Raw genomic sequence first — 15,119 nt, 5'->3', positions numbered from 1 at the left:
TATCAGTACTATGGTGACATAAGCAGGGGGACATGAGCTAGTAGATACCTGTGTTTATATGAATGATAAATAAAAAGGAAAAAGATAGCGACAAAACAACATTTTCAATCAGACCAGTATTTATTATATAAAAACACCAACGAATCCACTGATTCCCATACGAGTCGGGTGATGAGCATGTTGAGCGCTCCTCTTGGCATTCTGGAGTTTCCTGTGAGTCATGTACCATCTGTGACAGTAAGAACGATAAAGACGACAGATTCCAGGAAAATTTACACCACATTTCAGCAAATATAAATAGAAAGATCATGAAATGACTCCCTGATGTCTGCAAATCTGAAGGCGTTGCACCAAAATGTTTATGTATAGTTGCACTGAAATGGACAAAATGAATCTTAGTATTTTTTTGTTGCAGTGCCACTGGTGACCATTGCAGCCATGTGTTAGCTCCTTGCTCCGTTGCACCGCTCAACACAAGTCCAAATCATTTAATTACATATATGTCAGTGTTTGTGTGGTCGTCCGTCTGTCTGTCCGTCTTCACAACCGTTGCAGATAGAAAGAGGAAACAAAAACCACCTTACACAGGCGGCAAAGGGGATAAAAATGAGATGATGATCTTGACCTTGAGAAAAGTAGGTCAAGATCAAATTTAAACTTTTGTACATTTTTTGCACGTATCTCAGGAACCGGATAAGATAGACAGATGAAACATAAGACATTATATTCACGGAGGCAAGGGGATGAAAATTACATCACAACCCTGACCTTGAAAAAGTAGGTCAAGGTCAAATTTGTATACTTTTTTAAGGTATACATCTCTGAAACCTGATGAGATGTAATCACACAAAAAAAGCAACATTTTCAGGAAGCCAAAGGCACAAAAATGTGATGATGACCTTCACCTTTGGAAAACTGGGTCAGTAGGTCAGGGTAAAATTTTGAATTCAGGGGTGCCGCGGGATGTTGCAGTCTCTGACTGCCTTGTTTTCATTGGTTCTCAGGAGGACTGATGGATCCTACTGTTTCGCATTGGATGCTGTAGTTCTGATTCCTGCTCTTGATCCCATGGCATTGACAACTAATGTTTTGGCACATTTAAAAAAAAAGAGTCTTTAGGATCTGGATGAGACTTAATGGACTTCAACAGAAACATATCTTTGTCAGTGATGATTACATTTCCTGCACAACAGGATTGGAGGTCAGGATTGAGGGGTGGGTCAGGTGACACATGACAGAAAGGAGTTGATGTTCGTTAAGAAACAAACCTAAACCAACAGTTTCTAACCACAGCTGTGTATAATGTGCATCAGGTGTTTGAAAGGTTTTGTGTGCTTCACTGAAAATAATTATAGTGAAATCTGAACCGTATTCTTCTGCAGATCTGCTGAAATTGCAATGCACTCTGGGAGAAATACCTATCTACAGAACTGTACACTATAATAATATTCTCCATTCTATGCACGTATTTGTGTACAACGGAGTATCAGCAGGAGGAGGAAGAAAAGTGTAGAAACTACAAATTTAGAATGAATACACATACTTAAACCCTCTCTGCCCTTATACACAGATGTCCAGGAAATAATAACCACCATTTTTATTCTCCCTCAAAGTGTCAAGTTGATGAAATAATAAGAACCATTATCCTCTGACTATCCTCTTTTTTTTAATTTTGAGCAGTCATCCACTTACTAAATGATCAGTGGTTCTATCAGTGTGTGTGCTTCTGATGGTAGCCTCCATGCGAGGACAGCCCATTGACTGTTGTAACAGTAATATTATTTCATTATCGGCATACTGTAGATTTAAAATTAACATTATTTTATACATAGAATACTGCAAAAATAAAGTCAGACTAAGCTGAATAAAGACGTATCAGACAGGAATAAAGACAAAATCCAAGAAATCACCTTTTGTACGCTCACTTTATTCTCTTTGCCTTTTCAGCTGATTATGTATGTGATGCATTTGCTGTTATATCATTGTGAGGAAAAAATTTAGGTTAATATTCCAAAATTTACATTCGTTTCCATAGCACCATCATTAGAGGCTCATATCCCAGAATTTAAAGCAATGTGCTTGGATTTTTCCTGCATAAATACACCTTTTGAGTTCTAGTTAACCTAAGAAATGATGTGCACAGACTTTTATCTCTACCCTGCTACCAGAGAAGCAGATATTTCATTCTTATCCAGCTGGTAGCACCTGTGAGTGACCTGGAATTATATATACAGCAGACATGATCAGCATCTCTAGGAACAGAAATAGCCTCTGAGAATGCAGCTGTATGGCACAATACAGATTCACTGCCTGAAATGTGCAGTACTATTGGAGACATTGGGTTTCTTTATCTCCTACTGAAATAATCTATGTCATTCCTCATTTCCTTAATGGCAGTCATAGCTGGCAGAATTGATCAGTTATATCTCCTTTTTTTAAGATGGCACTAAAGCTAAAAAGACACAACAGACATTTGAATGTTTCCAGTTCTATTTAACAATGAGAAGCGAGACAGGGATAAATCTACATGATGGAGACTACAAATCAAATTCACGTAGGAAAACAGGGACAAAAGAGGCAGCAGTATTCCTACATGAGCTGGTTAGTCTGACTACAGAGTTCAAAATATGATTCAAACATTATTGTATCTACTTGACATATATTTTTGGGATGATTTCCTTTGAAAACTTGCATTCCACAACACAATGTTTCAAACACCATACTTTCATTTTTGTCAAATGCTTGTCTAACTAATGCATGTCGGTAGCGTTTGTGGGGAACCATGTGTCCAGGACGGAGGAGCTGATACACCAATCAGAGGCGTTCATCCGATGGAATCTGCCAAGATGGTTCATGGAACGAAAACAAAAACCACAAACTTTTGGTATTTTAATAATGGGTCCACATTATTCAATGTGATAACCAGTTCAAAATGTACAACTTGGTGTGTAGCATTGTACCATATAAAAAATGAATACTGCCTAAAGCACTTGGTTCAGGGGGATACTGTACCTGATCTGCCCCCGGTGGCAGCACCTCAGGGGGTGAGGGTTTGTGATGGGCAGGTAGCACCAGGAATGATGGCCTCTGTTATGTTATTGCCATGATAACAGTATTTTTTATACTGACGCACCTCCTCTTAAAGTACTTACTTATTGCCACTCATTTCACAATAATGTTCTGTAAACATCTCTCCTACTGTTTTAATGCAATAAATAGCATGTAGGTGAGTGCCCTTTAAGGTAGATGACTATGATAGCTAATGTTTAAATTGGAAGTAGCAATAAGTCTTTACTGCATGTAGCATGCTGGTTAGCTGTACATGCTAACCAGCTCAAGTTTCCAGCAGATAGATACAGTTAAATCAATTGTCTACACTTAGATTTCAATTTTGTAAAGAATCACCAGTCTCCAGATCACGTCTGTATTTTTAGCTCCATGCCCACCAGCTTCTTCTGAAGGGTCACACAACCACAGCTCGGCGATCACGCCTTGAGCCTGGGGTAGTCACCGGTTAGAGTACACATGCTGTTCAGCATCTTAATCGGTGGGTGACAAATTGATGACTGCTTTGGACACACCAAACTGAATTAAGAATACACAAGAGTTAGAATATGTTAAATGAATTAGACATGCAAGTTTTACAAGCACAGTTCACACCTGGAGGAGCCCCCACTGACAGATCAGATAGATTCTGTCATATGGTCAGGGCTGGTTAAATCGTCAGGACAAATTGTCAACACATGAATTTTTAGCGACTTCAAACTTTGAGGAGAAGTTAGTGGGGAGGATAGGGGAGGCTGCCAAGAACCAGTTTGACTTGTGCGACAAGAGAGATGTCAAGTGAGGACAAAGTGTAACAAAATGAGAAAAAGAAAGAATCAGTAGTGAAAAGTAGAACAAGACTAAAGAGGACAAGTGGGGTGGTTTGGAAGAGATGGGAAATGAATAAAAGAATGATGAGAGGATGAGACGAGACAAAGGAGGAGAGTAGATGGGAGAAGACAGAGGTGAACACTGGGTCATTCAAACAGGGAATTCATTATTCTGACAGCATATCTGTCTCCGTCTCTCTGCAGACACACATCACTTGCTCTCCTTCAGATGACGAAGAACATCTCAGCCCAAAGAGTGACAGTAGAACAGAGATGGATCAGTATCAGTGACGGGAACACTTTGATCTTCTTCTTTCTCATTGATCACATCAGTTTGAAGAGAAGAGTCACTGTTACATGTGTTTTGGCTCATTCAGGGAACAAAAACAAGTTGTGTGTTTTTTTTCTTGTTCTCAAACAGTTTTTTCCTGAAACAAACCAACGAGGCACCGTGTGAACCACTAACTACTGGATTCTATAGGTAGATGTATACTTCTACACGTGATGTGACGGTTTCTAAATGAATTTCCCAATTTAGCCTTGAAAAGTGATTGCCTTCATTCTGTTGTCCTCCTTGCTACCTCTCATCATTTTGATTATTGGTAATACTAAAATCCTCCTTGTTGATGTTCTTCACAGACTGACTTTTGAGTCTTTCAACATCATGGATACTTTTAATTTCCCCCTGATAGATATGGCTGTCCACTAGACCAGTTTTACTTTGGGTCTGGATTTATGAGCTCTGTTCTTAGGGACATATTTTATTCCTGATCATGTCATATTTTTAACTGCGTTTTATGGGAATCCTTATGAGGGGGAAATGTGCTCAGAGTTTTATGGCAAGATAAGATTGTTAACTGTCTTTTCTTAGTGTTTGTGGAGTCGGATGAATCCTTATCTTCCAAAATCTAATGATTCAGTGAGCTGTTTCAATAATATGCCCTCAACCATTTTAGAAATAGTTTTTCCTCTAAAACATTAATGTAAAGCAACTGTGTCACCTTTTTTTACAGACAAAAATCTGTGCCATATTTCAGGGTGTCCCCGTTTCCTTGAATGCAGGTTGTTGAAGTCTTTTTTATGAATAAGATTAAGAACATTAGATGCAAGATTTAATGCCCCACTTCTACGTTCGACTTGCCTTCAGCTAGACAGTCTTAATGCTTGAAAGAAACTCGCTGCGAAAGAATTAACCGAACTCTTTCAGTATGACACATTCATCAGGCCCAGCAGACATTATTCTACAGACTCTAATCAGAAGCTGCAGCCACATCTTGTCTTATCATCAGGACACGTTCCTGGCTCCTGAAATGATGCTGGTGTTCTTCTTATAAATTGCTTCTGATCACTCTATGGCAGATAGAGACTGGGCCGATTTCTCAGTTCCCCACCATACCAAAAATTGAATCATCATCTCTAATCAACTGCTGGAAGTTTAAATCAACAATATTTTTGATAACCGACTCAACTAATATGGGATACGATGAGGGATGCTGCATGAGTTCGGGTTCTGCCAGACCTCAGTGTAGCATTTGAACTAATGTATCGTAACAGTATATTAAAAGTTGAGAACACAGGTCGGTGTCTCCAGGCGTTCCCTCCCGTGGTTCTCCTCATGGCTTTACTTGGCTTTACTTCCTCTCAAGCATTTTCTAAATACGAGATGCAACAGGGCTCCCGGTTAGGACCGATTTTATTTCTACCTTTATTTAATCCATTTGGGCAAAATCATAAAACATTATCATACTTATTTTACTGCTACACATGACGCTCAGCATCATTTATATTTGTAAAGCTGCCCAGCCAGAGTTCAAGATTGGATTGTAGAACATTTTCTCAAGCCTAACTCTCTCTTTATTAGTCTTTATTATTCTATTCTCACATGTACTCTCAGTTCTTTACAATTTGATCCCCTCATTGTTGTAATGCAGTTTCGACATTTTAGCCAACAGATTATTGCACTGCTTCAAGGTGTACACATCTTCTTCTTCTTTTCCTGTCAGCTTTTCCCTTCAGGGGTCGCCACAGCGAATCAATTGCCTCCATATAACCCTGTTTTCTGCATCCTCTTCTCTCACACCAACTACCTTCATGTCCTCCCTCATTACATCCATAAACCTCCTCTTTGGTCTTCCTCTAGGCCTCCTGCCTGGCAGTTTAAAACTCAGCATCCTTCTACCAATATATTCACTATCTCTCCTGTAGACATGTCCAAACCATCTCAGTCTGGTCTTTCTGACTTTCAGGGTATACACACGCCACTGCCAAAACTAAATCACTAAAGCACAATCACATTTCCCTTTTTTTTTTACCTTTCCTCCGTTACATCTCATCCAGGGTGTACCCCACCTCCCGCCGATTGCAAAAACTCATGACTTATAATTTGGATCAGCGGCTGAAGACAGGACAACTATGAATAAATGAATCCTAGTCTTGACTAAACCATCACTCAGCAGCCAGGAGCTTAAGATCTTCTTTAAAGCCCAGTTAGTTATCCCAGGTCATCACTGCAGACTCCCAACCCTCTGGAGCAGTTTACTGGAGGAAATTTTTATTTCATCAATGACTTATTTTACTCATGTGTGTTTTTGTTGTTCTACTTTCTATTTAATTTTTATCTCTTTATTATCACAGAGAGCCACGCCTGCTACACGCTACAGATCCACGTTTACAGCAGTAGGATATACTAGCACGTGACATTAGAAGTGATTGATCAGTACCTCAGTTTCAGGTGCAAAGGCAAAAACTCTTTCAAGATTTTACAGCAACGTTTTCAAAGTCAACAGCAGGAGGAGGAGTTGTGTAACTTAAATATTTAATTTGATAGTCATTAAGTAATTTATTATGGAATTACATTTCATATCTCTGGCCAACATTCCTCTGAGGGAGCAGCTGAAGTTGCAGATGTAGCATTTGATAAAATAGGTGTCCGTCCCGACCCCCCAATAGTGAGTGATGTGTTAAATTAAAACCCATGGCAAACATGAACTCAGTGAATTGTTCCATCTATTAAAACTGCATAGGCGTAACTGAGTGCTTTTGACTAGGATCCATGAAGACCCCAATACATCAGAGGTTTAAAAAGCATAATTAAAATGGAAACAGACAACATTGAAGTAATTAGGAGTAAATTGAATCACAAAGTCAACCATCTTAAATTAGTGGTTCCCACTTTGAGGGATTAGAAGGTGAATGATCACTAGTCACTCACCAGAAATTAATCCCCCCTCCCCCAAGTGGATTAATTTCTACTAAAGAAGGATGACGTCAGTCAGCGATGTAGCTAGCAGGATGTATATTGTCAATTTGTTGTAAGAATCGCTCTGAACACAAAGCAGAGCAGGAGTTAAGCAGTGGATCGCTCTATCCAACTTTAGTTTTGAGCCAATAAGACTCTTCTGCACCTGCAGCGCTTTCCCCTTTCACTCTAACAGACATGGCATGATGCTGACTGTATTGGGCTTCTGTGCTCAAATGAAATTCGGGAAATACGTTCTGCCCACAGGATGTGACAAATTAAAAGTTTGCAGTAGAGTTCAGGAGTAGCTTTAAAGAAAAAGCAGCTCCAAGGTGTTTGTGCTGATATCTTGAGAGCTTTTACCAATTATGACTTTGTCGCAAATACACTGAAAAATAGTGATAGGCATGTGATTCACATTCAGCATTTTAATGTGGAAAAAAAAAAGGTTAAACACTCAAGTTGCATGCTCAAACAAGGTCATAGAAGTTAATGGATAACAATGCAGTTTGAACCCGGAGAGTCTGCGCGTGAGCACATCCATTTAAGTTATAATTTATCAGTGCCCGTGAATCTCTTATCTGAGGACGGCTGCATCCATTATTAAAACTTACTCTTCATGACTGTGCTTTGAGACCATGAGTCAAAGATCCACAGAACTACTGACCCTTGAGCCAATTTAACGTTTAACAGAGTCTGAAGGGTTTGGGGACCTTGGATAGCCAAAATATATTGCATTCAGTGCACAGAGATATTTTTATGTAATGAGAGGAGGATACATAAAAGCAAAGACCGTGTTTTATGATGCAGATTCATCAAAAAAGGGGAATTGATTTAGATCTGAATATGCCCAGACGGTACTGTGGCGCAGTGGGTAGCGCCGCTGCTTCACAGCAAGAAGGTTCTGGATTTTCTTTTTCCTTTCTGTTCAGAGATTTTGGAAGTCCTCCCTGTGTCTGCGTGGGTTCTCTCTGGGTTCTCTGGCTTCCTCCCACTTCCAAAAACACACAGGTTTGGTGTATGTGACACACAAAAGTGTCCACAGATACTGTATGTGCGTGCGAATGTAAATCTGTCTTTAGTGTGTCCTGCGATGAGCTGGCATTTCATCCGGGGTGTACCCTGCCTCTCAGCGATAGCCAGCTGGGACAGGCTCCAGCAGATCCGTGACCCTTAACTTTGGATAATAAAGATGAGATGACTGATGTTTTCAACATTCTTGCATCTACTTTTTATTTAATTGCTATTTCTTTATTATCACAGAGAGCCATAACTGCTACACACTACAGATCCACGTTTACAGCAGTAGGATATACTGTACTAGCATGTGACATGAGAAGCGAAAAATCAGTACCTCTTTTTCAGGAGCAAAGGCAAAAACTTGTTGAAGAAGATTTTACAGCAACGGTTTGAAGTCAGCAGTCCTCCTCTGGTAAACGCCTCACAGCTCATCACAAATTTTTATTTTTTTATTGACAATTTATCCCTCCTTTCACAGCTAATAACAAATCAGTTACGAGGGAGGGAAAGGGTAGGACTGATGTCGTGTTGGTCTATACAAATTTCACTTACTCGCTAACATGCTCTACATTTTATCTGAAATGGCACTTTGTATGACAGTACAAATATCCACACTATTAGTACGACACTGATACACTCAAACTAATCACATCGAATATGGAAGTATGTCATTTAGGTCGCAGCTCTTTTTCTTTAGAAAACATGGGCAAACATGGCCTCTCTATGGCTTTGAGCACACAGTAGATTTCAAATGTTTACCTGCACTAGGAGGCAATGATTTCAGCCTTTATCCATCTGTTTATCTGTGAGTTGGTAGAGATACGCACAAACTTCTTGACATATTTTTCTGAAATGCGGTGTTTTGACAAGAAGCCATTAAATTTTGAAGGAGAACCAACCCCAGATGATATTGTCACCACTAGGGAGGAACTTGTGTCTGGTTTTTTCTTATTAGTTATGTCTAGAAAAGCAACATTTAACTTTTTTGTTCATTGTACATCGACATCAGTGGGTTCTGTTTTTGCTAAAATAGCTGAAAATTGTCATCTTTTCATTAATATATGTATGTTTTTGTTGTATAAAATTGGTCCACGTGGGAGGCTTTGGAAGGTGAAGAAGTGGGAAAATTGCTTCTAAAATCAGTTCCTGTAGGCAGGCAGCCAAAACCAAGGTGTGGAGCTACATTTAAACTTAGTGTGTTCATTTTGGATTCAGACTACTTTGCCATGAACATTTACTTTTCAAGTGAATGTTTCAACCCCCACTGGATATTATATTCATCACTAACATTTATCAGCTTTTTACACCCAACAAATCAAAAGAGAACAGTTTAAGTAGATTAATACAACAATAATTATAATACAAGTGTTTTCTGTAACCTGAGCCCCTGGTTGGAACATCCATGACAATGAGTAGTTAGACACCGTCGACCTACAGCAGCACAATACTGCAGAAAAGCAGGCAAAGCAGATCTCTCTCCTAATCATCCTCCAACGTAATAATTGAGCCCAGAGTGTCGACGGAGGGATAGCCTGGGAGCGTGTCTCTAATAGATACGGACAGAGCAGAGACTTAAATTAAAATCTCGACCTCATTGGGTGCATGCATTATGCAGAGGCCTATTACAGCCCAGGCCCAGGTGGGACCGATCACTTTTCTTCTGTTAAATATTAGCATTTCATTTCGCTTACTGTTTCTCTGAGGAGTTGAAGCTCTCTCCAAACTGTCTGTTTCTCTTTCCATCACGTTTCTCTCTGACAGTCATTAAAGTCTGTCTAAATCTGTCCGAGAGTTTATTCTTTTCCCCCCGTGCTTTTATTCCGTCTACAGTTCGTAGCTCCGCTAGTCCCATTTCCTCCTGTCTCTTTCCTACAGATTTAAAACTGATTGAATCACTGATTTACTGTCAGTGTGTTTCTCTTTCAAGTGATTCCTCTCGTAAGCGCTTATAGCGGTTTGGGCTAATAGTGTGTAGTATGCTCTCAATGCCTGACATACTTTAATTAAAATAATATTCCATGACATCCATAGTAGTGAAACAGCAGCTCTGCTCTCTCATCAGTACCCTGTACAATGATGCATATCTATGCTATGAATATCCCGAGACACCGTGTCCAGCTCTGTGGAGGAGCAGCATGTTATTTGATCTGACTGTATTATAAATCTTGTAGGTCCATCACTTCTAAGAAGGAACTAAAAGCAGGCGATGAACATGGAGAGTTTAAGAGAATATGACATGAAATAAATCATCTACATGATGTGGATTCTTGATCACAATGGTAAACAAGCAGGTTTCTTATCGGCGTTTAGCTGCAGTTTCAGCTACCATCTGCTCGGAGCAGATTTGATCAGATCTCGTTAGCCAGCAAATCAAACCCCAGGAGTGGCTTGAAAATAGTGATTTGTTAATGTGAGACATTTAAAGTAGGACTTAAAAAATGTACTGCAATTGTTCCTTGTTCTCACACAATTAAAAAAAACAAAAACTGTGAAGATTTGTGTTTTAAACTCGCAGCAAGGTGTTCGAAAGGTATAGGTTTTTACCAGGCTCTGAGAGTGTAATCAAAACAAGATGTCGACCTGCATTATGGGAAATGTAGGAGAGGTGGTTGTAAATGTTGCATGGCACAGGAGACTTAATGTAATTTAATTGTTATAATGTGTAGTTTTGGAAAATGCAAATTGATGTTTTGCATACAGTTTGTGTTATTTTCAACTATTCTTTAATTCTGTCCAGATGTTTGGTCAGATTCTTCACTTATATTCTTCACTGGTATCATAGGATGCTGGTCACTGACTAAATTTGTTCAAGACAGAATAATTATTGTCCGGATCACCTGTAGTGATGAGACAGCCTAAGGAGGTGAGGACAGAGCCCTGGCATCTTGGTGTTACAGGAAGAGACAGGGACAAGAACATGTTCCCCTATTCATCAGCGGTACATAATAAACTGGCCTTCGTTAGATCAATTGATCAACTGAAGGCTAATTATGAGTAAAGAACTGGGATTGGATCTAGATATCTTGGCCTTTGTTGCTACCATTTGTATGTATGTATTTTGTATGTTTCCTGTTTCTTTAATTCATCGAATATCTGGAGTATCCCTTTCATAAGCTTTTTTTAATAAAGGCTTTAATGCTGTAATGTAGAGAATTCTGGATGGATTGTTGTTGAAAGCTGCGCTCCTCCTTTAAATAGCCATTCAGTCAGAGTATTTACAGATGCAGAAAAAGACAAACATTTAATGTTGATCCATTTCTCCCCTCGCCAGTTTGGAGCCGGCTCAGAGCTCCTCATTAGATTTCATGTCCAGAGCTGAGCCACTCAGCCATCACAGCTCGCCTTTTCTTCAGTTTCATCTTCGCTGTTATTAAAGCCATCTCCATCCTGTCTGACGTTCTCTATTAGTCCCTGTTATCCACACCTCCTCTTCTTTTCTCATATTTCAATTTCCCTGCTGTCTCTTTTTTAACCATCCCTATTTTTAATTTAGTTCTTTATTGTCACACCTCCCTGCTCTTTCCATTTTTGACTATCCTTCTTTTTAGTAGTTTTAGTATCTCCTTCCTTCATTTCATTCCCTCAGATTGTTGGCAGAAAACAGACGAGGGCTTTGGAGGTTTGCCTTGTGCTGGTTGGTTTTCTAAGACCACACATCAAACAGACTTCACCTATTTTGTACTCAATTACTTGGCGTGTTTTTGATGAGTTTTTTTCTCAGTCCTGCACAGGGAGATCCCTGGACTGGTTGCCAAACCCTACCTGCTGTTGGGTTTGTTTGTTTATCACCAGGATTATGCAAAAACTATGGCGTGGATTTCCACCAAGCTTGGAACGGAACATTAGGCCAGGAAAGAAGCCATTATATTTTGGTGTGCATTCAAATGACAGGTTAGATCCAAAAATATTTTTCCATTTTAGATTCTGATTCTCAACGTTTTGCCGAATTAAGCAAAAGCTGCTGAACACATTTCCATGACACAGGAGGGGAGGAGCCAGCATAAACCATCAACCCCGGTCAAGTTAAATGTGTTTTCTTATTTCTGGCTTTTAGGTTGAAAGGTTTCCATGTCATTTCACCTAGCAAAATCTTTCCTTCATTAAAGTAAGCTCTCTTTTCCCAGACTGCTCTCTTCTGGGTTGTGAAAATTTGCAGGTCGGAATTATTAAAAAGTTAAACATTACACTACAGTCGAACATGAACTTTCTCTGCATGGCAGGTGATTCTAAGAGTAGTTTAACAAGCTTTTCATTCTGGTGCTGTGAAGGGTTTATAATCCTCTAACTGGGATACATTCAAATAAATAAGTTATTTCTACATGTTTCTAGCAGCCAGTCATGGGATGCTTTTCAAATGCTTTTCTGTTGGGAAAACATTAAACGTTATGAACTTGTCAGTGTGGAAGCCAGAAATGAATATTGTTTTTTAATGATGTATAGGATGTTATGTGTTTGTTAGATTATCAGTAGGCGTACGCAAACAGTACCTCATGGGTGTCCAAAGTTAATATTGATTGGTTTTGGACTACAGGAGACCTCATTGGTGTGGATCCACATAAAAACGTGGATCCACCAGATTTAAATACATTTATCTGATGCGTTAATTACAGTTCCAGTGCACTGCTTTTGATTTGGGATAAATTAAATTAAAGGGAACCGTTGGGCCTTAGAGGAGGAATGTGCTCTAATGAGTGACACTCTGGTTAATCTCATTTGAAGTCACACAGCCTCCTACCACAGAGTTTCTCCCAGCATGCTTTTCCAAGGTGTTTTTTGTAGCAGCTAGGTCGACAGAGGTAAGTCTCGATGTGAGACCAAGAGTTTCAATCATTACAAAGTAAATAAAAAAGGAAAATGGTTAAGATTATGATTGAATAAATAAATAAATGTCTTTATATTATCCAGTAAAGCAAATGTGCCGTCAAGCTGCTGAGTGACGTAGAACATCTCTAGTAGATTCTAAAGCCTTTTCTTGAAGAATGATACAGACAATACATTTCAGTTCCACCCTGTAGTCGTATCACAATTAAGCTGAAGTCGCTAAATCTTCCTCATTCATTACATACAAACAGCTATAATGAAGATGTGAATGTATTTACTGCCATGTAATGTTAATGATGATGGTGTTCCACTTAAGTGTTTGCAGGAGCTGACAACACAGAAGTGGGTTTATATAATGAATTTATCCTGCTGTAAATATCAAGGCCTCTTGGTGTCTGTGTATAAAGACTGAAACATTTTACTTTCTAATACTTTACTACCACATACACGGCTTTTTGAGAACTATTTTTCCTTCCAAATAATTATTTCTTTTCTGTAATGTGTTTTTATCAACTTCTGTTACATTACTTTCAGCTGTTTGTTTTTTATTATTTGTTTCTTTGCTTTAAATTGGATTTAACCCAATATTAAAACATTTGTGTGGTCTGAGATCTAGATTAGGTTTCTGTGCAATGACTGAATTATAAACCATGCAAGTGTCTTACTTATAAGACACTTGCATTTCCTACTCCATATAAAGCACATCAGCAGTTCCAGAACCCTGCTCCGACCACATGGTTCGAAGGTGTTTGGATCGGTCATAGCAAAACTGTTAATAACCAGAGTGAAGAAACCAAGCAGAACTCTTCCTCTTGTTCCATAATTAGCCTGAGACAGCTCACTGCAGTCTCCTTAAAAGATATAGAAAATAATAGGTTGCAGCAAAGTCTGTCACACATCACAGCACATCCTTTCACCATTCCAGATTCCTTCACAAGACAAAAGTGCTAGAGTTCGGTAAGTGGGACATGGTGCCTGGAGGCAATGGGATTACCCAAGTTAAAAATAAAAAAAATGGGCTCATTACTGCAGTTTGGAAGAATGTGTCGTGCAGCATATATTATACTCAGATTAATTGCAATTTTAGTAATAATAATGGTAGTGATAGACTGAAAGTTTATTGGAGATCCATCAAAAGGAAATGTTAATATATACATAAGATATTTCGTGATTTCTTGCATTTTCAGCATGTTAATTCAGCACATTGTTGCTCTATATTATATAATATTAAATATGTTTTTTAATAGTCACTCCAGCGGCTCTTTGAGGCTGAGCTCGGGCCCAGCAGTGCTTTACCCAAACGCTGGCTCAGCATTATAAAACAAGTGATGTTAGCACGTATTGAAAAGTATCCCTGCTGTTTGCCTGCAGCCCCCTCGTTGTGGGTATTAGTATCTTCATCCTGTAAGAAAATCACAGTTTACTACCAAATACTCTGTTACAAAGCACTAAGCTGAGACCTTTGTGTTTTCCTGTAGATGGGAGGCACGATGTACAACACGGGGAAGCATGTGTCCTTGCGGCCCGATAAGGCCCACCTGGTGAACATCTCCGGGGGACCGCTTGGCTATAGCTACAGGCTGGAGGAGGTGCGACTGCATTTTGGGAGTGAGGACTCCATGGGTTCAGAGCATCTCCTCAATGGACAGGGCTTTCCTGGAGAGGTAAGACACAATGCAATGTGGGATTAAATGCTAGTAAGGTAAATGCTGACAGTCGACATCATTTTATTGACCATTTAGGGTTATGTTAACTTCAATGAAAACACATCAGCACATAATTAAAGCAGGAACCTGTAGAGAGATTCACCCCTCATCCAGAGAGAAGTCTGACTGAGAGAGTTGAAAACGTAAGAACTGACCTGCCTTTGTGGCCCTTTTTTAGGGGCCCCAATTTGCTGATTGTCTGTAATTAGTCAGTGATCCCTATGCTGAATCTGTTTTGTCCGAGCTGTCTCGAGAGACGACATGCAGAGGCATCAGAAGTAGCTGCAAACATTTCAGATGCAGGGTTTGTGTCAGAGACGATGTGGAGAGAGAAACAATCTTGTAATATGACTTGAAATTCCTTCCCTGAAACAAAAGAACTGCAGTTGCTAGACGATGAGGCTGAGAAACTGGCCTGTGAGAATCTTGCTGGCCTGTGTTCATAGTCCCTCAGAAGAC

The 15,119-nt window shown here is 39.4% G+C and overlaps 1 protein-coding gene across 1 annotated transcript in view; it reads left to right on the top strand.

The window, feature by feature from the left end:
- Window positions 1-15,119, top strand: part of LOC137610005 (carbonic anhydrase-related protein 10-like) — an 80,893-nt gene that overhangs the window by 52,271 nt on the left and 13,503 nt on the right. Inside the window, exon 4 of the mRNA XM_068337396.1 lies at window positions 14,433-14,618. Coding sequence (XP_068193497.1) covers window positions 14,433-14,618 — 186 coding nt within the window. The remainder of the gene's footprint in view (window positions 1-14,432; window positions 14,619-15,119) is intronic.

The sequence above is a fragment of the Antennarius striatus genome, chromosome 16 (assembly GCF_040054535.1).
Source record: "Antennarius striatus isolate MH-2024 chromosome 16, ASM4005453v1, whole genome shotgun sequence".
NCBI classification, from domain to species: Eukaryota; Metazoa; Chordata; class Actinopteri; order Lophiiformes; family Antennariidae; genus Antennarius; species Antennarius striatus.
This window is presented reverse-complemented; position numbering and strand designations above follow the sequence as displayed.